The sequence below is a fragment of the Syngnathus leptorhynchus genome, chromosome 3 (genome assembly GCF_054491065.1).
Source record: "Syngnathus leptorhynchus isolate UIUO chromosome 3, UIUO_Slep, whole genome shotgun sequence".
NCBI lineage: Eukaryota > Metazoa > Chordata > Actinopteri > Syngnathiformes > Syngnathidae > Syngnathus > Syngnathus leptorhynchus.
Window position 1 is genome coordinate 13,598,211 of NC_141197.1, and position 23,626 is coordinate 13,621,836.

The window sequence follows — 23,626 nt, forward strand, 5'->3', positions numbered from 1 at the left end:
ACAGGACTAAACACGCAATTATTCGCCCATCCTTTTGTTTCCGTCGAGCACCATCCTCTTGAGCCACGTACACGCCGCCCATTTATCTGTCCACCAATCAATTCCAATCTCACCACACACACAATCAGGTTTTCTTCTTCAGCAGACGACATATTTCTTTATCTGGAGACTGAAGACGATGATAGATAAATAAAGATACAAGTCCCATACAGTCAGAGTTACAGAGCATGGAATAACCCCCTCTGCCCTTTGCATGCAAGCACCTGCTCTCACTGATATTTGTATTTACCGATCGAGACCAAATGCCATGTCACCTCACGCAGCTGTGAGGACACCGCTGAAATAAGGAAATAAGCCTTGGATGAATTATTGCATTACAGAGGATTATAGATTTTTGGGAGAAGAGTTATGTGTATTGTAAAATTTCTTAACTGATTTAATCTATGTTCTCATGAAAGCAATTTATTTTTATCAGTTGAACACAAAGTCATTTATCTTACTGGAAGAAGGGGAGGAAAATGTGGTGTCACAAAAGGCTAATGAGGACCCTCGGGAATGAAGGCCTTTCAACATCCTCTCAATCAATTGACGATTTATGAACAAACTCGAAAATCGGTCTCAATAAAGCCTAAAATCACCATAAAGACTGCTGATGTTATTTTTCCAACACAAATGCGCCTCACGGTCAATACTGTTGTTGACACAATGGACACGAGACTTTGTTAAGCCTTTCGACATTGTCTCAGCAACTTAATGGAGCAGCAAGACCGCATGCTTAACTAGCAGGCAGACTCCACTTCTGCTCAAACGCATTACGCCTTGAGTGAAGACGAAGGCACAAATTCTAAGATTGTACTAAATGAGGGAAACAAATGTAACAGCTGCTGAAACAAACTGCCACTTTTGAAACACAAATATTGTATACAGGAGTGAAAAAGGAGTCATTTTCCCTTTGGGCTTTGAACAAATAAAGAACAAGGAACATTGTGTAGCATCAAAGTGGTTTTGAGCTGGCACTCACAAAACATTTTGTTGATATTTGTACAAAAAACGATAAGCAAGTACTTAAAAGTTATATGACCGTCCTAAAATAATGAGTTTAAATTTTTTTTCCAAATGCAGTGTGTTTATCTATTCATTGTATTTCTAGACAAACAAATGACTATTTTAATATTATTTACATCACAAATAAGTTACTAAAAATGAAGTCCCTTGACATACCTAAAGTAGTATTATTTCATTTTATTTACAGAGCAAGACCAGGTTGTGGGTGATTTTGTATGAACGGTATATATACTGGTTAAAAAAAGATTTGTCATTTTCCATGCACACAGAAACACTTCTCACCATATGCTGGGTGCCTCGGTCCCGCTGATTTCCAGAAAGTCATACTTGTCTTCCAATAAGAAGTCATTGAAGACAAGAGCTATCGTGTCCCCTGGCTCAGCCAGGATTGACCACGTGCAATCCAGATTGTTGTCATACTCAGCGGGGTAGCCGGGACTGGTTATTGAACCTGCGGTGCCTCGTAACGTGCCGCCGCATGCCCCCTCCGCTGGAGAGAGAAGAATGAGAATGAATGAATAGATGGATGCTTTAGACACATTCTTACAGTGAGAGTTCCACTGCCACCTACTATAGTGGAGGTGAAATTAGACTTTATTGTAGTATGGAGAAAAAAAAAAAAAAAAAAAAGAAAAAAAAAATCACACCAGCCCCACTATTTGAGTCTACTAAACACATTTTTAGGATAATACAAATACTATGCATACAATCATGAAAGGTCATATATATTTGAATATATAAATGCCTATATAAACTAGCAATCATGCCGTGAATTTTTGGAACGTGTGAAAGTTGGAATGGGGTGAATCGGTTAAAGTATGTGGGAGTAGTTAGGTGTCAAAAAAGTGGGAGGAATAAAGTAGGATAATAATAATAAGAAGAAGAAGAAGAAGAAGAAGAAAAATAAAGTAGAATAACAATAGTGTGAAGGCCTTCGCCTTCACACTAATAAAATAGCTCTTAATGATATAGTATAATATGGGTATAAACAAATACATATGCACCTTACTGGAAATTATTTGAAGGCATTTGAGAATTCTTGGTATCAAATCACATTCAAGGGAAACTAAACAAAAAGTATTTTGCTGAGATTGCCCCTGAGATTTGAAATTCTTCTCCTTCACGTGTCTCTTCAGTAGAAACATGCACAGGTTTCTTCTTGTTTGCAGACTAATTGACCATTAGAGGAGGTTTCTGTCAGGATATGAGACTCAATCTGATGCTTTGTTACATGCAGTTGTTTAAACGAGACCTTACTGTAATTTCAGGGAATCAATACACAGGAGCTTCTCGTCCGTTTTCAGCCTGTGACCTCATGATCTGGTCTTTCCATTCTCATGACCCAGGCAATTAGTTTTATATACTTTCAGGGCTATTTCTGGAGATATATTCTCCTCAGGAATTACCAGCAGATAGAAAGCTCCTTTGGGAGACGCCATAACTGCTTATCTCAGTCAAGGATGAGAAATAAAGAAAGGCAAAGTGCACTTACCTCTACAAAATGGTGAAGGGAAATCCCACTGTGCTCCGCTGCCCGGTGATACGATGCACGTGAGGATATTATGTCCCTCCAGGACAAAATCAGACTCGCAGCTGTAACGGATTTTGTCCCCAATGTTGTACCGCGCTCCGTGGATGACTCCATTCGGAATGAGTCCGGGGGTACCACATGTGTGGCTGGGCAGGACTGAAACATAAAAAAAGCAAAAAAGATGAGTGATATTATTCTATCAAGAGATTTCACTTTGACAAAATATTTATATAAAAGACCAGAATGTAGTACCTTCCCTAATGTTTCAATATCTAGAAAGGTTTTTGAAAAAAAGAATGCTTCTCTAAATATGTAATTTGATTACTTTTTAATTGATGCCCAAATAGATCTCTGTTCCCACCCTTTGTATTATTCACATTATTACACCTTTGGAGTTAGATTCAAGGATGTCAGCTGTTGCATGTCTCGCATGGTTATCAAGGCCGGGGAGCTTTGCAACGGAAAGGACCAGACAAATTGTTAAAAACCTAACCTGTTCTCATTGAGATCGGACATCTCTTTTGCAAAAGAGACCTAGCCAAGATGGAACCATGAAATTTTGGACATTAACGACGTTCAGTGAATGACATAAAAGAAATAAAAACAATCAATGTGCAATTACAATGCAATGTATTATTTTAATAAAGCCTATACACACACTTCTGACTAATGAATAAATAACACATAATTTATTTTAATCACAAAATGGACCTAATTTGATTGTGTGCATGAGTATTATGTTTATTTATCCTTGATGAACATGTGTTGTCGCCAGTTGCTGGATGACACAGTGGCAGCAGCTACAGGGCGCTTGTGGTCTAACTGGGCCAAAAATCAATCTGCGGCTGAGGCCAACATGCCTGAGCTCCACAAAGAGGGCAGCAACACAGTCAGTGAAGAGCATGAAATGGGGGGGGGGAAAAAAAAAAAAAAAAAAAAAAAAAAATCCACACATTCTAACCCTGTTGTGTTATGTGCGCTTGTACAACTGGAGCGTGTTAACTTGTTGAGTGTGTAAAGTGCATCCAAATCCCAGTGTGTGCATGTGGTTGTGTGTGCGTGTATAAAATAGTCTGTCTATATTTAAAGGATACTCAGTTTAATCAGTTTGTGTAGACTGTTCCAATTAAACACTGGCATGGTAATTAGACAAAGCTTCACCATGAGACCCTGAGAACTAGGACAGGAAGAAAAAGAGGGGCAAATGGCGAGGAAGATAAGTTGACAAGAGGGAGGAAGAGAAGAGCAACAGGAGAGACCAGAGATGAAAAGGAGGTGATAAGGAAGAGACAGATTATCAGATTTAGCTCAAATGGAAAAATATGGATTGAAAAGAACTGCTGTATGCATAAAGTTTGTATGTAGCAGGTATGTCGTGACCAAAAAGTTTGAGGCCATCACTACGGTTTTGTTTTAATGACCTTTTACATAGCAATTACACCTTAAGTTAATTTCCATGAAACTTGAGGGGTGGTGTGTGGGACAAGAAGAAGCTGTTTGATGAGATGTAGAGTTAAACTGTGTATTTATTACTTCAGGAATTTGGGCCCTGACATCAGTCACCTTTTTTCAGTATAAGAGAGCTTGACGAATTTTGTTCGCATCAGTGGTCATCTGGCGCAACTGCGACATGAGGTTAGCTAACAAATCTAAAAGTGCCCCAAGATAGCACTGCACTTACTCCATTTCAAAAAGACTAATTGTCCTATTAATTGTACGAAGTCAAGCAACTGAGTGGTGTTATACACACTCAACTGACCAACCATTGCTTTTGCATATATGGTGCCTGCTTAGTCCCAACAAACTCAAAGCCCTGACGGCACCGAGCGAGGTCGGGACGAGACAATAAAATGACTCGTGTCTCAGCCAAGTGATTAGTTCCACATCGGTGACCATCCAGCCTTGTGTTTGCCAGACTGCTGTGTGGGGTGCATGCACAAAGGTACTCCCTCATTTAGGCTAATGTCAGAGGTAGTCATCTGAAAGAATCAGGAAGGGTATTTTTGGAGGAGAAGGTAGACACTGACTTGCACCTCAATTCTTGACAAGAATATTCATTATCATAGCTATCAGTCGCAGTAATCATTTAGATCATTGTGATGATTTTTCAGACAGTTAATGGATTGGTGGGTTTTGCATTGACTAGGTTTTTGAATACTACTTTACACCGCTTTATAGTGATTAAGCTTAATGATACGGTTCACTCACCTCACACACTTAGTCACGATATAACAATATGCTATACACAAACTCCACTCCGTGTTAATTGATACTGTACATAATTAGCTTGGTAAAAGCTACATTTCTGCAAATCTGACACAATTCTATTACATGCAGTTTTTGAACAGCATGCCCATTGAGTGCATGTATGCTCCAATTAAATTAAATGACTTTATTTGGCTTTAATTAAAATCTCATTAATATATAAAGAGGGGCATGTGTGCAAATTGCTTTTGTGAGTTGCTAAGGAAGGAACAATCGATATTTATGTGGAGTTTGCATGTTCTCCCCGTGCCTATGTGGGTTTTCTCCGGGCATTCAGGTTTCCTTCCACATCCCAAAAACAGGCCTGGTAGTCTGATTGAGTACTCCAAATTGAGTGCAAGTGCGAATGGTTGTTTGAATCTGTGTGCCCGATGATTGGCTGGCAACCGGTTCAAGGTGTCCCCGATGACAACTGGGATAGGCTCTAGCAGGCCCCCAACCTTTCATGGGGACAAGCGGTACAGAAAATGGATGGATGGACGGACGGATAATTATGATATAATAAATAAATAATATTTATAAGTATTGAATACAGATTTAAAATAGCTAAGCAAACACTTTTTTCAATGCTTTTATGGAATAACTGAGTCAGTTGCCGCCTGTTAATAGCTAGCCTGCTACCTGGATAACTTTTTTTAAGTTACCCTGCTGCACAGTCCACATCAAAAAGCAAGATTATTCTGCCCAAGTAAATCTATCAAACCGAGGCCACAGAGTGGCAATTATGGGCTTTTCATGGTTTTTGGTTCAATCATTAGTGAAGAAAATGAATGCAGGGAACAAGATCAAATCAGGTAAGTTATATTTTGGGTTGTTCTCAGAAATCATGGTCATCATGAAGTGAGACCTGTGTTTAAAATGAGATGTGCTTTGAATCAAACCTTCCCGCAGTGTGCTCTGAATACATAGAAATGCAAAGAAACTTCACTGAGCCCTTTGTTCGGGGGAGATGATTGATTACTGAGTGTTATGGTAGTTACATGAACAGTTTGAACAACAAACACTGAGCACACAAGTATCATAGTTTTTTAGTTAATCATTTTCAGGCTTGAATAGCTTCACCACCTTCATATAAAGATATTCAGTTGAAAAACTGACCAAAAATGACCAAATTTATGTTGAATAATAAAAGGTTTTGAAAACACATTTCTAAAGAATTGGCAAACTACTTTACCCTCACAATGTTGAATCAGAAAACTCTGTTTGCTCAAACTTTAAAACAAGTTTAAAAGAAGGGCAAAGTGGAATGTCCTTCCGACTAAGCAGCAGGGTCAATAGGATTGAAAAATACAATGTTGACCTGCACTGTCATGAGATTTCATGGCTTATATAAGAAGCTACCTAAAACCCGCCTTCCGTATCTTTTTTTCCTCTGACAACGGCCTCGGAAATGTGTTTTTTTAAAACTGTGAACTGACAAAAGCAGAAAATATTACAATGCAACTGTATGAGCATGGTGCTTTCGCTGTCTTTCCTTCGATATATATGTAGAAGAAATTAATTAGGTTATAGCTCACACTGCAGGATAGCAAAACAAAATCAGTTCCTCTTCCAATACTAAAAAGAAAGTAGGGATGGAATACGATCCTGTGTAACCTCCTCGAAGCCAAAGTTGGAACAGATGTTCTATTAAATATACCCTCCATTTACCTTTGCTGGCAAAACTCACAAAGTTCATGTTTGGTTCCCCATGGCTATTAAGTGAACACCAAGCACAACCGGAACAAATGTCAGACTGTGAGCACGTTTTCCCAAACTGGGATTTGATTAGATGTAAGAGGCAATTTATCTTTCAGAATGATGAACACCTTGCTTTACTGGAAATTCACTGCCAACGTTTTTTTTCCTAGGCTTGGCGCACAGTTGCACACAAAGAAAATGTGCATCTTAAAAAGCTAGAAAAGTGATGTCTTTCTCTTGCATCCAACTCATTACCAGCAAAGTACCAAACAAACTGCAGTAGTACCGTTTAGCCATAAAATATTACCTAAAGTTCTGACTGCATTGTCTGCTGTGATATTGTGCAATGTTTTAATGTGAAACGAGCCTTTGCTGGGAACCCGAGTTTATTCAGAACTCCCGTAGGCTTTGGGGACCTCCATTGACACTGCATAGGTAAGCAGAGATGTTGGAAAGATGCCAGAGCCCTACAGCTAAATGGACTCCTCGACATCGATAGTACTCCCAAGGAGTAAACGTATTAACATCCTCACTGGGACTTTCCGCTAGAACATCATAACCCTGACGGAACGGACATGAAAGGATCTTTGAAAAAGCTCGGTTTACCAAAAGAGATGATGCCATGTTACTGATCTTTGAGTGTGATAGGACATCTTCACCCCTACCACATCTAGTGTTAAAAATGTTGAGCTCTTTTTAAGGGAAAATATACGTAATTCAGTGGGAACTTTGGCCCGACTGTGCGTATGATTTGGATTTTGACTGAATTGAAGTTGTGTGACTTGGGCATCCATTTCTCAAGATCAATGTTCAACTTACAAACATTTTTAAAAGGGGTCTGGATGGCTCTATTATTACAAATGATTGCATTGTGGCTGCATCTTTTATAGCAGAAACCCAAAGATGTGAGAGTGTAAATGCAGAAATAGCGTCAATGCTTTGGTCGGTTTAAGACTAACCAAAACTGTTGGGGTGTATTTATTTTACAAAGCAATATGGAAGGGCAGTTATTCCGTGGATATTACCCAGAGTTTGTACTGTAGAATCACATGTAAAATGGTAAACAGGACTAGCGGACCTGAGCAGCATGTCAAATCAACATTCCTGTTTTGCCCATACACTATAAATGTATTAAAATGTCCTAACAGTGGCTTCTCTATGTTCCCTTCATAGAAATGTATTAGCAGGGCAAGTGACATTTCCAGCAGTGCTTCTCATCAATCACCCGCTAAACAAAGTAATCACTGTAGCAGCCACAGTCTGTTAAACAGCAACTCTGCACAACCTTTCCAGCAAGACTATGGAGCGAAGAATGGCTCGCTAATATAAAAAGTGCCCGCGCATCTAACAGTGGTCACGAATTGACTATGTTGTGCACTTTTGGAGCAAAATAACAAACCACAGAACACAGTTGAGTTTGGATATAACTAAACATTCCCCTAAAACATTTATTCTATTACACTGTAGAATTCAATTATTATAGTGACTGAAATTTTAATAATCTGTCGAACTAAATTGAAATGCTATTACGATTATGGCTGAGAACAATGTCAAAAATTTCAATCACAACAGAGCATCATTGCTTTAATATACACTGAGTAAAAAGCACAAAATGGAATGCGGTGGATGCTGCTGTCATCCCTGCACATCAATTAACAGTCATTTGATTAATAGCGGTTATTAACATGCTCTGATATATTATGATGGACTCTTTAGACCAGCTGTAGAGGTGATATGCTGCCTGTGAAGCATCCTATAATTGGGTTATCACATACAGTAAGACATGTCATATATAGCATATCAGGTTATTTCATGACATGTTGTATTTGTTATTTATTTTCCCTCTGGGACGGGTGAAAATATGGCTGCATTCAATCAGAGGCTGCACAAAGCAAGTGTTGTCTCTTGGTTCTGCAGTGACAAAAAAAATGTGAGTACGAGCTTTCGTAGCTTATTGACGGCCATATATCATTTTGACATACTTAAAGGAATATAGTGCATTTTTCAACTGGATGTCAGGAGCTTAGCCTAGAACAGCATCTCATGGATTGATTCAAAGGGTGTCTTGACTTTCCCAACAAATTCTTACTTACATTGCATTACATTTTGACATACAGTTGTCGTAAAATATTTTGTAAATACTTCAAGTTGAATTGGATATCACTAAAAGTTAGTCTTTTAGAAGCAATCACTCTTTCCTACTGTAAGTTTAGGCTTCAGATACGTACGTTTGTCAGAGGTGGGTATAAGCAGCAAGGTGCCACAATCTTGCAAACGTTCTTTTAGTCAAGCACATGTGGAGCCTGAAATGTCCAAATTCAGTAATGTTTCAAATAGTTTGAGATATCTTAAAACTCCCACCAATATATTTTCATTCTGCAAAGACACCACCTCTAGGCGCTGTGAATGATTAGAGGCCAGGGCTTTTCAGTTGCTTGAGCATCTGCTTGTTGAATGTTGAATAAGGAACCCTTCACTCTCATCAACTGTCTTGTGCTCTGTGACAGAAAGAATGAATACCCAAGGCTCATATCAGCTTTAAGCCACCATGAAGACAGTGCAGACGTCTATTTCCCCTGAAGGGCTTCCAATAAAATATATGATGACTGGAGTTGACTTGACCTGAGGGGCAATTTGAAAGCAGTTGTGGAATAAAATACTACTTCTAACCACCACCATTACAGTAATCCCTTATTTATCGCAAATAATTGGTTTTGATAGGTGAAAATCCGCGAAGTAGTGTCACCCTCTCATTTTTAACATACATAAATTTTTGGTGTATCAATAAACGTATATTAAACCAATTTAGAAATTTTATTTTGATTTTGTTTTTAATTTGGAAAAAAATCCACGATGTACTGAAGCAGCGATGAATGAATGGTGATGTAGCGAGGGATTACTGTACTCCAGATCTAAATATAGAAAATTAAGACTGGCCTCTAGAGAGATTTTGGTTTTGCTTTTTCAGGACTACTGAGGTACCCTTGAGTAGTGCACAGTATCTACAAAAACACAAGTACTATAAAACCTTCAAGGTAGAACACAATCTGTTCCGGGAGACTCATCGACCCCCAATTTGTTGCGGATTAGGAAACAATTGTGCCCGATGCCCATAGGAAATAATGAAATTGGAAATAATCCATTCCAGGGAACAACTGTTATCATCTTGAAAGGTTAATGATAAAATAAAGTAAAATCAGGGAGGATGGGCAGTATGGAAAATGGATGGATGGCTGGATCACCATTTCTTTTTACTCCATGTTACACCAGTTCCATATAAGATTGGCAGTATATCCTCATAACTGACACTTGATAATTGCAAGCCCGTTGTAACAAATAAACAATATAATTTTCGTAATCACACCTCACTAGTGACACGTGCAACAATGACACTTGCAATGAGCTCACGACCAATGGTTGCTATAGAAACAATGACCTAGCCTGAAGCTATAGAGAGTACTGCAGGGGACAACCCGGGGAGCCATCAGTCAGCTTCACTTAAAAATGCACATAAAAACCAGAAAATAACACAAAAACATTCCCAATCATTTGCATTTGAAAGAAACCCCCAATCAAGTACAATTCCATTTGATTTTGTTAAAATGTAGGACTGCTAAAGTATATTTTCTCGTTTAATTTAAAATCAAATTTTAAAAACTTTAATTTCTTCAGTGAGAAAAAAAAGAATAGTGCCTATTGTCCTGGTTGAATAGTTGCTATTGTTTTGGTACTAATGTGATTTATTCTGCTGGCCAACTCAGGCATACGGAATATGGGCGGGGGGGGGGGGGGGGGGGCAATCGATAAGCAGGCCTTCACACGGAACAATATTAACAATGCAATATAAATTGCGGCATTTTTCATGTTGATGTTCTTTTCATATCACTGCAAATGTGCTTAACAGAATCAAAAGGCTGGGCCTCCAAAACCTTCTCGAATAACCACATCCATTCCCAGCATGGCAGACACTACTGCAGATAGGAGCAGTGGGAGATAAAACAGCATTAAACCTTTAAGATTTCATCCCTTCCCACTGTCCCTTATCACTCCCCCCAGCACAATTCCTTGCTTTTCAGTCGCCGTGACTGCTGTCAGTATTGCTATGAAAACTCTGACCTGAGCCAGAGCAGCTCGAGTGAGAATGGTCTGCCCTCAGGCTGTGCTGTTAGCAGAGGAGACATTGGCACCCAAAAAAATACCATAAACCCTGTACTCATCCTCTACACGACAGAGAGAGAGAGTGTGTGTGTGTGTGTGTGTGTGTGTGTGTGTGTGTGTGTGTGTGTGTGTGTGTGTGTGCGTGCGTGCGTGCGTGCGTGCGTGCGTGCGTGCGTGCAAGTTTTCACAATCCCATGCAATCGAGAGTTAATGAAATACGCCCACCAGCTGACATACCCTGACATAAAACTTTAGCCCGTGAGATAAGTTGAAAAAGCTGTGTGAAATATTGTATGTTTTTGATATACAAGAATAACATTAAATGCAGGATGGGAGATGTCCAAAAGGCAATTAAAATTTTTTTTTGTGTCTTTACATTTGATTAATTTTCTGTATTTACTCATTCAAACAATTATATGTTCCAAAGTACAATACTTTTGAACATTCTTATTACAAAACAAACTTTGTTTTGTAATAAGTTAAATGTATTTAGGGGTACAATTAAACATGTTGATACTTCTTCCGATTCCTTTGAAAGGTAAGAACGGATGCAACTTGGCATTTGTTTCATTTTTCTTTCATCTCTTTTTTACTATATTCAGTTAAACAAAGAGTTTTTAATTTTCTACACAAAAAAAATAATGTAGAATTTTTGAAACAGATGCTGTATGATCGTGGAGGTGTTTCTAACGATGGGCTCGTTGTGTCACGAGGCTAATTGTGCATATTTCGAGCTCCATGGGAAAGCAGATTATTGAACTATAACATGAGCAATACATTCATTAGCGTGACAGATTTAGGCAGAACCGAGCAAGATTTACAACACAAATGACACATGCTTGGAGGTGAACAAAGTAGAGCAGATCAATACAATAGGAACACGAGTGTGCATCTCTCCAATGCTTAAATAGACATTCATCATCGCAGCCTCTGCTGCTTGAGGCACCGCTCGCTCTCCGAAATGCACACAAACACGCATACACATGCACAAAACGAGGTCTAATGCATCTTCATTTAGTCTTGCTGTTCTCTGGGCACATTTACATCTGTCAACTCACTTTGCCGAATGGATGGTCTTGTGTGCGTGTGTGCACGCGTGTGCGTGTGTGTCTTCACTATACATGGATGTGTGAATCAATTTTGCCTCCTGTTTGTTTTTGTATTCTTATGTATTTTGTCTACACCGGCGACGACCTGCATGATATTTGGTCTCAGTCTTTAAACTGAAAAAGTAGTTTGTGTGTGTGTGCGTGTGCGTGCGTGCGTGTGTGAGAGTCTGTGTGTGTTTATTTGATTGTGAATCTGTGCATGCTTGTGTGCAAAACAGTCAATTTCCGTGGTAGGTGACAGTCCACGGTCCCCTGAGCAGCGTAGAATTGTGGGTAAACACAATGTCACAACGATTCTCATATATCATAAAGCTGACACAAGGACACACCCATACAAATATAGCACACACAGATATGCCGACGCTTACAAAAGTTGGCTTGTTTTTCTAGTGGGTAAAAAAAATGGGGAAAAAAACATGTAAACAGCTTTAAAGAATGAACAGATTCGCCAAAAATCCAAGTCTTCATTTTTTTTTTGCTAAGATATTTTTCTTCAAATGTGACTTTTATCGGACTACTCATTGTTGAAGCAGTCATTGAAGATTTCACTCACAAATGATGAGAGAACTCAAACAACAACTGAAATAAGGCAGTATTTGCGTTTGCAGACTTTTGATACCAAACCCTCTTTATGTCGTATCAAAATCTGCAGTGAGGGGAATTTATTAAAATGCCTCAAAATTGGCTTTATTGAATTACATCTGTCTAGTAGTCAGATAACTGAATAAATAAACGTTATATAAAATCAGATGACCGATGGGATGTATGTACGCTCATCTCAAAATGCGTGTGTATCTATGATGGTTCAATGCATGCCTGCACCTACTGTATAGGAAACACTCCCGCTGATGCCAATAAAGAAAGCCGCCATGTCCCAGAATTTCAGATTTGGATCTCAATATCAAGCCAGTGAAAAATGACAGAAATGGTACATTAACGTGAGCCAAGCACTGCCTGCTTATCATAGTAGTACAAAAAGTGAACATCAGTGAGGATTTTTTTTTTTTTTTTAAACCCGAGTTTGTTTTAACACACAAGACGTTTTCTCACAGCACTCCACCAAGGCTAAACTATCAACACATCCATCAAAAATCCAAGGAGAGCATGCATACTCCACAAATGAAGGCCAGAGCAGTGATTGAAGCACCGAAGCTCAGAATTATGTGGTAGACATCCAAATGTACAGCCCACCTTAAATAAATTAAAAAAAAAAAAAAAAAAAAAAATGAATACAAAAGTGATGACGAACAAATTCCCTCAACGGTAAATTGTTGTGGTTGTTGCTTACAGGGTAACACCTGGTGTACTTTTGTATACTTTTGTGTGCTATTACAAAAGTATTAAAATACATCAACAACCCAATCATTCTGCTTTTAATAAACATCCAGCAAACAGAACCAGTCAAGACATCTCCTGCTGCATGTGCCTTATCCAACCTCACACAAGTGGATAATGAAGGTAAACATCTACTCTAAGGGACATCCTCAACATTCATTCGAAACACACTGGAATAAGAATGACAGTTGGCCCCTTTTCAACAAATGCAGCTACATCACACTTAAATGATAATATTTATCACTGTTCATTAGCCAATCGAGGCACAGGCTATTAATCATCTGCACACAAGTGTGCCATTGTGTGCACTTTTCACATGAAGAAAAAAAAGTAAGACATCTGTTGACATTAGTGGGTATTTTGTAAGTGTGTATTTTTGAGGTTGTTATCGGTGGATGGGGGAGCTGTTTCATCCTTTAGACATATAAAATGAAAGATTGATGTGTGTGTGTAGCATACAAGCAGCAGTGAAAATCTCAAATCTCAAAAGCTTGATGGTGTGTACATGAGCACACCTCGGTTTTACAGTGTTTGACGTAATATTACCAACAGCTCAATGAAATTAAATGTGCTTGGAGAAACATACGTATGGCTGCGCACACAGAGGTGCAATGACCCTGCACATGCTTATTAATGATGTGAGTCTCACAGTGAGACAAGTCATACTGGGATAAATGGCAGCCATAATCAGTCACTGCACTTTTGCACAAAGAACCACATGCAAAGAGACACACCTATTGGGATATGACGCACACACCAAGAACACCCTGGCTTCTCCTCCTTGATCCACCTACTCACATACACACACGCGCATACATCAAAAATCACTCATTGTGACATCAACCTCTGTGTTTCATTCATCCATCTCTCGGCAGAGGGTGAAGGACGCCTGGTGAAAACAAGAAGGAGAATGAACAAAAAGCCTTAATTTCACAAAGGGTGGGATGCCGGTTTATATAACCATCCATCCATTTTCTATACTGCTTGTCCCCACATGGGTCGCGGGCGTGCCGGAGCCTATCCCAGCAGTCATCGGGCAGTAGGCAGGGGACACCCTGAACCGGTTGCCAGCCAATCGCAGGGCACACAGAGACAAACAACCATCCGCACTCACACCTAGGGGCAATTTGGGAGGCACTGGGAGAACACTCAAACTCCATCGAACCGGCACCCTCCTAACTGTGAGGTGGACGTGCTAACCAGTCAATCTAATCAATTTCCATATACTTCTGCCATAATATACAGATGAATTGCACGACAATTCTGCACGTTTGTTTGACGCATCCACGGCTGCGCCCAGTGAGGAGCTCAGCCTCCACATCTGCCTGTGTGAGCAAACGTGTTTGTAAACCTTTGGAAAATTTGAGTGAGCGGCATTCAGCAGCAGGAGGTCAAAGAGGACACATTGACGGGACCTTGCAGATATTCCTGTTGGCAGCGTGTCGGTGGTGGGAATGATCAATGTAACTCAATAAGACAACCGGCTTGTCTAGACAATTCACATGTAGGCCCTGTAATTGAAAACAAAAGCAAAATGTCCCATCAACGATCCCCATGCAAACTGGAAGCGCCTCTGATCCACTTCTGCAGATGACATAACTGAAGACATCTTTAATGAGACACAAAACAAAAGACAAACAAACAAGTGAAGAGGAGGAGTGCTACTCATAAACGCTAATAATTATACAAATACTAATGAGGTTTCAGACCCTCTAGAAATAAATTACGAAGTGCCTCATAAACCAGTCAATACTATGCCATAATATTTATTGGTTAAACAGGCAATGGTCTAAATGTCATAATTATTCATCTTAATGATCATTATTATGGTCTCCTCTTTGAGACCAGTATCATCAATGTGCTCCACTGAACATGACAACACTGACAACCGCAATGTCCATCTGTCCATTTTCCATTACGCTTCTTTTCTTCTAGGTCAAGACAAATGGCCTCAGATCACTGCCTCACAACAAGAGGGTCCTCTGGTTCATTTACTGCATGGACTGCGGTTAAAAACTGACTTTGGAGGCTATTTTGGCATGTTCTCTTGGATGGAAAAGAGCTCAGTTGAATTTCTAGTCAGGCGCTGTTGCAAGATCTGGAATTAGTCCCTGTGCGCTACATGGATGCTGCCCACTGCTCCTCAGGGAATAGCCAAAGCCCGAGAAGAAATGTTATTGTACATATGACAAATGAAGTACCTTTTATACTACCTTAGACTGGTTGTCAGGGAATCACAAACCAATTCTGCTCAAGTGTAGTTGTCTTTGGGATATCTTCTCATTTCTAATAAATGTTTTATGTCCGTAACGTCTTTGTCATGTCAGCCACTTAGTACAGTTAGAACCAGTTGTGACAATAAACTTGTATATGGATCATGTCCTATGATTTCATTTTTAGAAATTTCACTTTTACATGAACATTCAGAACGATGGATAATGTCCAAACCATTTACAATTTTAATTCAGCATTTTTTTTACGTCTGGTCAGAATTTTTGCAAGTGCTAATCAGTATCAGACAAGCCTTGCAGCATTGCCACCAAACAGAGTGCCCTGATTCCACAGTTTCATTTTCATATTTTCATAATTAAATTTCCTGGCTAAGGGTCAGTTTCTCATGTCACCACTGACCGGACCTTTACACCGTGACTGAAATGTGTCTTGATTCTGTCAAGGGAATGGAACTAATTCATTTGTCACCAGGTTGCAGCAGCCAAATCATTTCTCCAGACAGCTTATTTCATACACAAGGCAGACAGACATTAAGGCTAAATATGGTGCAAAACCTCAGCTAGCAGAAAGGGTAATTTGCAATGACGCGTGACACATTTAGGAAATGTGAATCTTGGAGAGAAAAAAAAAACACGTTCTAATATGGCAGTCCTTCAGTATAAACCAAGGTGTAAGTGCTGCTGGTAAGTGTTTGGTTTGTTCTTCCTATGCTGCAGAAGTCCCCAAAATGCTGATGGCGGTCATCTGGTGGACCGCAAGGGGGTTGGGTGGGCAAGTGTGTGTGTGTGCGTGTGTGTGTGCGTGTGTGTGTGTGTGTGTGTGCACGCGTGCGTGCGTGCGTGTGCCATTATTATTAGCAAGAAACTGCAAGAAATGTGTTGTGCTGTTGTTACTGCAGCTTGGAAAAAGCATGAGGTGTGTGCGATATTCACTCTGTACTGGTCAATCTCAGGAGGTTGGCTGCTTGACAAATCTTGAATTGTAAACGCTTGGGCTCCCCTACATACTGGATGTTTGGAAATCTGCAAGAACTGCTGATAAATGTTCTATATTTTTTGTTGAACCAGAGCTGAATGAAAACTCAGTTGTAGAAAGTATTAGCAGTTACATTACTTTGCTTGGACTCAGGGCCAGAGTGGGACTCATTTTAGAGTTTCCGGGCTCAGGGCCGGTAGAAACTAATGTGCGGGCTGGGCCTACCAGGAAATAGCCACGATGTCCAGATTACTCACTCCGGGCTTGTTATACTTATCTAATACGCGAGTAGCTGTGGGGATCCTACTTTCAATTGAGCGCAGCATTTCGGAAAACATTCTTTAAACGGGGTGCTGAGAAAAGTAAGAACACTATGACTGCTCCTGTATGAGGCCGGGCAAATGTCAAAAAGAACATCTGTCAAAAAGAAATTTCTGACTTTTAGCAAGCTGAAGAAATCAATAACTACTGTTGACATTGGATCTTGCGGTGTGCTGTGTAAAAGGAGGGGCTTATCGTCATGAACCTCCCGAGGATTAAAATCAACTACTCGACTTCCCATCAGCGGTAGCCAGCATTTGGAGTATACTTTGAATCCGCCCTTGGTTTTCATATGAGGTTTTTTCCTAAGGTCTGGTTGCTATGGACCATGGAAAGACGCAGGTTTGACGTATGTACCAAATTGTAAATCAGGATGTCAACTTGGAGACATTAAAATTACTGTAGCTTTGTCCATTTTTGAGGTACTTCCATGTTTTATTAAAGAGGATCTGAATATATGAATAGTAGAAGTCCAGAATTGGAATATATGAATGTCTTCATTTGCATTTTTTGACCCATGTGGCTCTTTTAGCCACAGCAGTTCAGAAATGACAATGTCCAGGTAAGAAACTTTCAAGAATACTATACCTGACACAAGATGGCCAGGGGAATTTGATTGAAGACCTCCATTTCGTAAATGTTTACTGTCAGCTCTTCAATAGGGACCCCATTGAGTAAATGCAAACCACTTTTGGTTTGTAAATCCTGCACGCTGAGCATGACAGCAAAGAGACACTTTCTCATTGGCAGTTGTCAGTATCTCACCCCTTATCACCTTCTCTGTCAGGCTATGCTCCCCAACTGGGATGAGCATGTTGACAGGCAAGGTGGTGCACATTTTTGTGGACGTCTGTACTGATGGAGAGCTGAAGAGGTAGCTTGGGTCAAAGGTCATAGTGTAGAACAGAAACCCTTGCTATCTTCAACAAATTGCCCTTGCTGTAATCCGTGCACGCGTATCTCTTAAACCACAACCAACTTCAAATGGATGGAATTTTATCAAGCATCTTTTTTTTGTCTCCACATCCCTGCATGTTTGAGTCAAGAAAAAAAGTATATCCACTTCAAGCAGCCTGTGGCTAGAACATATCTCACCAGAGAGGTGAGGCAAGCCACCAACTAACTCACAAGCGACCAGGCTTCTAAAGCTCCTGCCAGCCGATGAGCTCCTTTGTGTCACCTCCTCGCTTCAGAATTTAAATAAAAGCACAGAGCTGTTCTGTCAATTGCAGCGTTCAGAGAAGATGCATTGTCAGTTAGTTGATCGTTTTAGTGGTAGAAATATAGATTAATAACACAACAAAGTAGTATCATTAGTCCTACTAATGATACTAACTTGCAGTTGTAGATTGTAGCCATGCCCCCCCCCCGCCACCAACATTGCAGAGAATTTACTTTGTTTGGCATTGACACACTTTTAGTGATGACAGAAGCTGCTTTGCATTAGCAACACAGAGGATTTTGAACCTTCTTTAAGCCAGAACTCATATAAGTTACTGTCCATACCGATACATGTGTCAAAGTGAGTCTTCGGAAGTCTTTGATGAATGATGAGGATTTTTATTGTTTGTAGCGTTATATGCTTCCGCGTCTAGCTACACACATTTCAAAGCTTAAAAAAATGCATACGTATGCACACCTAATTTTATACTGACCCGGTTAAACAAGAAACAGAATGGATGGCAGCACTCTTGGCCATGCTTTTATTCTTTTGTCAACTTTTTCTTCTATCCACTTCCTCTTACCATAACAAAGTCATCTTCTCCCGCCCTCATTTTTTTTTTTGCCATTTCTCAATACACAGCTGTGGTATTATTGACATCACCCACTATTGTATAACTGCCCCCCTCCCCGCTTGCAAAAAGACACGTGCAAACACACACACACAGACACACACACACACACACACTTTCCACACACCCTTTCTGCGTCCATATTAACCTTTGAAAGCTTTACTTCATCTCTCCACTCTTTGTGGCTTCCCCATCACTTCTTTGTAAAATGTCTCAATGCATTAGCTGCTTTTTGACACTTTTGCATTAGCATCATTTCATCTCAAGTTCTTACCATTAATGCGTTGTGGAGTAACCCGTTATCTCTGAAGACCCTATACATCAGATGCCATTCTCTAATTCCAGCATTTCATCTTTTTATGCATCCGTCTTTTTGTGTTGGCACTTTCAGCATTTGGTATTTCATTTCCATAATATCTCCACAGCACCTGTGCATCTCATGTTTTGCATTAGCTGCATTTCATTATCCTCTTTTCCTTTAGAGTTCCGGTTTCCAGCTCACCTTTCGCATTGGCTGATTTCACTTCAAAGTTTGGCATTTCGTCAATGTGTGGTTTGGTATTCTCTCTACATTGTGTAACCGTGCCTTCAAATATGCTGATTTCCATTCATATTGCAGCATGACCAAAAAAAAAAGTAAAATTTTGCAGAACATTTGAATCCCCCCTTTAACATTTTTATTGGATCAGAACACACATTCTACATTGCATGAATAATTAATTAAAGCAACTGTATTTCACAAATAGCTCGGAGAATGTGACGCATGAACAAATTCAAACATGTACTGCAAGATAATATTTGATTTTTTGAGAAAGTTATTTTTGCCCATGAGGTGGTGCACAATGGCCGCAGGCTTTCTGAAGCTGCCTGGTGTTAACTGGATCACGATGACTAACAGCATTAATTAGAAAAATAATTTCACACAAAAAAGTCTAATTGGGATGATAGTGAGAATATAAGTCTATATAACAAGTAATATACATTTTTGCTGACTAAATTGTAGTCCATACAGGCTTGCATTTATTTAGTATTGACTGACCTTTGAGTTTAAAAATACCAGCGTGTGGAAGCTGACCTAGTAATATATTGCAACCTTTGCAAGTGTGACAGTGCAATCCTTTAAATGCTGTTTCACCTCTGTGACATGATGTAAAAATGAGTAAATGACGTAAAAATGTAAGAATGTCCCAGAGGGAAAATGTGTGAGGCTATCTGTTCAAGCTGCTCATCCTGAGCATCACTCCCTTGGGATGTGAGCAAGATGAGGTGTGAGGAAAGGATACATTTCATTTTATACCCGAGAAACACTGCAAAGTCCACAGTATTACCTGCCAGACACACACACACACACACACACACACACACACACACACACACACACACACACACACACACACACACACACACAAAAAATACATCTGGATCATTTTGAAAATGGCTAATGTGACACAAGTGGATTGATTTCCGAATGGTGTTTGGTACTTGGAACTTTGACAGTGAAATTATTGTTAATGTTTGATCAAATAAAAACTAACGTAATAAGGTAATCATCTTGCTCGAACTGAATTTCGAGGAAAGTTGGTTGTTTTATTTCTGTTTTGATCAAGTACTTTGTACTGTATCCAGTGTGTTTCTTAACTAGCCCTAAATTGGTACAAATTAGGAGAAGTCAAGGTTATCTCTGCGGGTGTTGTTCTTTTCTCTATGTTAGTTTGCAGATTTTATTTCAAAGGAATGACCCGTCTTTTCTTTTGGTTGAGTGAACATGAGAGAAAAAAAATAATATAAAATAGTAAGACTCCAGCTGTGATTCAATACTATTTGCCTTTTTCACCATGTGTGCTGGCACGGATTGTGTTTGGCCGTGGATGATCCACTGTATATTGAGAAAATTGCACTGCCCAACCTAAAATTGCCCCCCCAAAAAAAGAAATAAAAGTTCTGTGCTCATGTATTTTTTTTAAGTCTCCAAATAAAAAGACATTAGAGAGCCTTGACTCTAACAGGACAGAGTAAACCGAAACCTTGGTTAAGATTAATGTGCTGCAGTGGTCCTTTAAATGATGTACCGTTATTTGTCCTGTGGCTGTATCTGCTGCATTTGAGTGCGAGTGTGTCAGAGAGTAAATTTATTTAGATTAAACTGCAAGACCATCTAGTAGCCTATTATTGGTGTTCAGCAGAACACTGTATTGATTAATAACCATTTGAAGCCCCGAGGAAATGTCAAGGTTACAATAAAACACCAAATGACACACAATGATAAGATACTGACTGATAAAAAAAATAATAATAATAAATCAATTTAGACATTAACATACATGTTTAACGTACGCAATGAATGTTGCTTTTCATAGCCACATTTTTCTTTTCTTATACAGTACTGTGATTTGCAATAGAGCCATTATAGAAAGCCTATAAATGATGCTAAAGAAATGAGCGTAATTAAAATGATTCAGAAGGAAAAATGTGTAGCCTAAAGCTACAGTCATGTGCCATTACAGAGGAGAACACCTTCCAAATTGTTTGATAGCAAATCCCATCTGCTGGTCCATTTAGCAGATACCTAATCTATTAAGCCTTTAAGACATATCCTAATAAATATAGTAATCCTCTAAATGAGGGATGGGTGGGTGGATGGATGGATGGATGGATGGATGGATGGATGGATGGATGGATGGATGGATGGATGGATGGATGGATGGATGGATGGATGGATGGATGGATGGATGGGGTTGGGTGGGTGGGTTTGGATGGATGGATGGATGGATGGATGGACAGAAACATTTCAATGTATGTATTCTTGACTGATAAACACTCAATGTTTTCCACCAAAAAATAGGTGAAATGGAAAAAACAACCCCTGACCCCCAAATAATAATAAAAAAAAAACATTTGGGAGAAATGGGGGAAAAAATCTGTGAAAATGCAAATTTGTGCATGTTGAACTGTATACTATATAAGGAAAATTATTCAAAATCTGGGGGGAATCGACCTGTGCTCAAAAAGGTATTTTTTCCAGTGTCATTTATTTAAAAATAGGAAGGAATAAAATAAATAAATTCACCAACTTAACTTTTAGAAAACAAAGAGGCATTGTGGTAAAATATAACCAAAAGCAGACATAACTTAAACTGTTAGCCTGTGAACTAGAGGCAAATAAAGCCTCGGGCCATTAATGAAGGGAGTCATGTAATTACCTGAAGACGTTGATGAAGTTCCCTCAGTAAAAGTTTTGTCGTCCATGGAGGATTCTTCTTCGCTGGCTGCAGGCAAGCTAACATGTGTGTTTGCTGCATGGGCCTGACTCTAAGACTATCAAGCATCACTCTTCAGCTTTTTCATATATATTGTGTTTATACACACATTCCCCCTGGTTGTTGGCCTCCTCGGCTGTGCCACTTTGCATTACAAACATTGCTGCAAGTGTTTTCAGTTGATTTTTTTGAAGTCTAACTAGACTTGTGAGTGCTTTCTGCTTGACACTGTTGGGATTTGCTGTGAGTCACTGTGACTAATGTGCCGTGAGAGGTCACACAGATGCACTCTCAGGTAGTTTTTGCTCAAGTTCATTACCTTCATCATTGAAGTGTTTTTTTTCATCAGTATGGAGTACTCATGTTATTTATCCTCATCTTCCTGTCTCTAATTGGATAAGGGAAATATGTTCTTAGTCACATATTCATTTTAGTCGGAATACAAGGCTCCAAATAACATTATAAAAAAAGTATATTCTCCCATTTCTGGAATAGTTTACTTTCTTGGTAAAGATGGAACTTTTCCTACCCTAAGATGTTTGAACCTTGGTAGATAGTCACGATCTAAGAATCTTCTGGTAGTTGTTTAGTGTCAATATCGCAGTAATTCATTCAAACATAGACTCACAAGAAACAATTTACATCTCTTTCAGAATAAAAAAAAATGACGAATGGCATTCACTTGCACATTCTGACAGCCCATTATGAGGGATGGCCTTATTTTCTTCTTCGAACTCTCTCTTCCTGTTTTCTTCTTCAATGTCTTTCGTTCTAGATCGCCCGATGACTTCTGAACAGATTGAATGGAATATTAATTGCCCTCCTAATTTATGTTAATGCATTCTAAACTACACGCTCATCGACTCTCAACGGGCTCGTTATCCAGATCATTTAGAGAAACTAGGAAGACATTCAGTCTGTGTGACCCTAAAGGTTGCCAGTTCAATTCTCAAAGAGCATCTTGTGGGTTTGCAAAGTCTATATAACCATACATAAACCGTCATACAGATATTTTCCTGAATGGGTGACATATACCTGTAGGCACCAATAATCCACTGGATTATACGTAACCACCTGCAGAGAAAGACTCCATTCATACAAAATGTCAAACTGCCGCATGTAAAAACCGGAAGAAAACAGACTTGCAAACAAAACAAAAAGGTCTGTAAAGTTTCAGACCTGCAAATCATTCGAATCTTTTCATTCAACGCAACATCTATTGATTTATTTGACAGTGCTGAGGAGAAAACACAGCGTCATGTCATCGGGGGCTCGATGGTGTGCGTTTAAGAAGCTTTAATAATAATTCCAGAGATATCACAAAGGTGTGGGAGGAAAAGGTTGATATTGTTGAAATATGTTTTCTTCTTTTCCTCACTGCACAAAGATATATTTTTTAACCCTGAGGTAATGATCGTAGATGATACACATATTTAAATTAATACCTTTTGGCATTATGCAAAACCAGGCATTTTTATCTTTGTAATCAGAGACATTTTGAAAAAAAATATTTGTGCACTAAATTAAGCCACAGTTGAGTGAAGATCAGGCTTTTTATATTGCTGTTATACTGACCCAACCTGAATCGGTGGACTTGAAAAAAAAAATCCCTCAGGCTGGATCAGTCTCATAGAGGGAGTGTCATCATGTCCTTGAGCAACACTCTAAACAGCTAATTGCTCTTGATGTACTGTTGATGAGTGGCGACGCAGTACCGTGAAGTGTTTTGTGCAGAACTTCCTCTGACAGCCTTCAGAGTGAAGAAGTAACGATACGTTCAACTTAAATCGTCTTTTACTACATCACACGTCTCTTCATTAATCAGCCAAGGTGAGACAATTCGGTCCACCTTGAATCATATTCTTTATTTTCCAAAGGCGTGTCAGACAGTTGCTACATGAGAAC

At 39.3% G+C, this 23,626-nt stretch overlaps 1 protein-coding gene across 2 annotated transcripts in view; it reads right to left on the reverse strand.

Moving 5' to 3' along the window:
- Positions 1-23,626, reverse strand: part of LOC147059371 (CUB and sushi domain-containing protein 1-like) — a 280,490-nt gene that overhangs the window by 120,504 nt on the left and 136,360 nt on the right. For both annotated transcript variants that reach the window (XM_085906897.1, XM_085906896.1), the window contains exons 5-6: positions 2,558-2,752; positions 1,348-1,555 (exon numbers count right to left, since the gene is read on the reverse strand). In XM_085906897.1, coding sequence (XP_085763023.1) covers positions 1,348-1,555; positions 2,558-2,752 — 403 coding nt within the window. The remainder of the gene's footprint in view (positions 1-1,347; positions 1,556-2,557; positions 2,753-23,626) is intronic.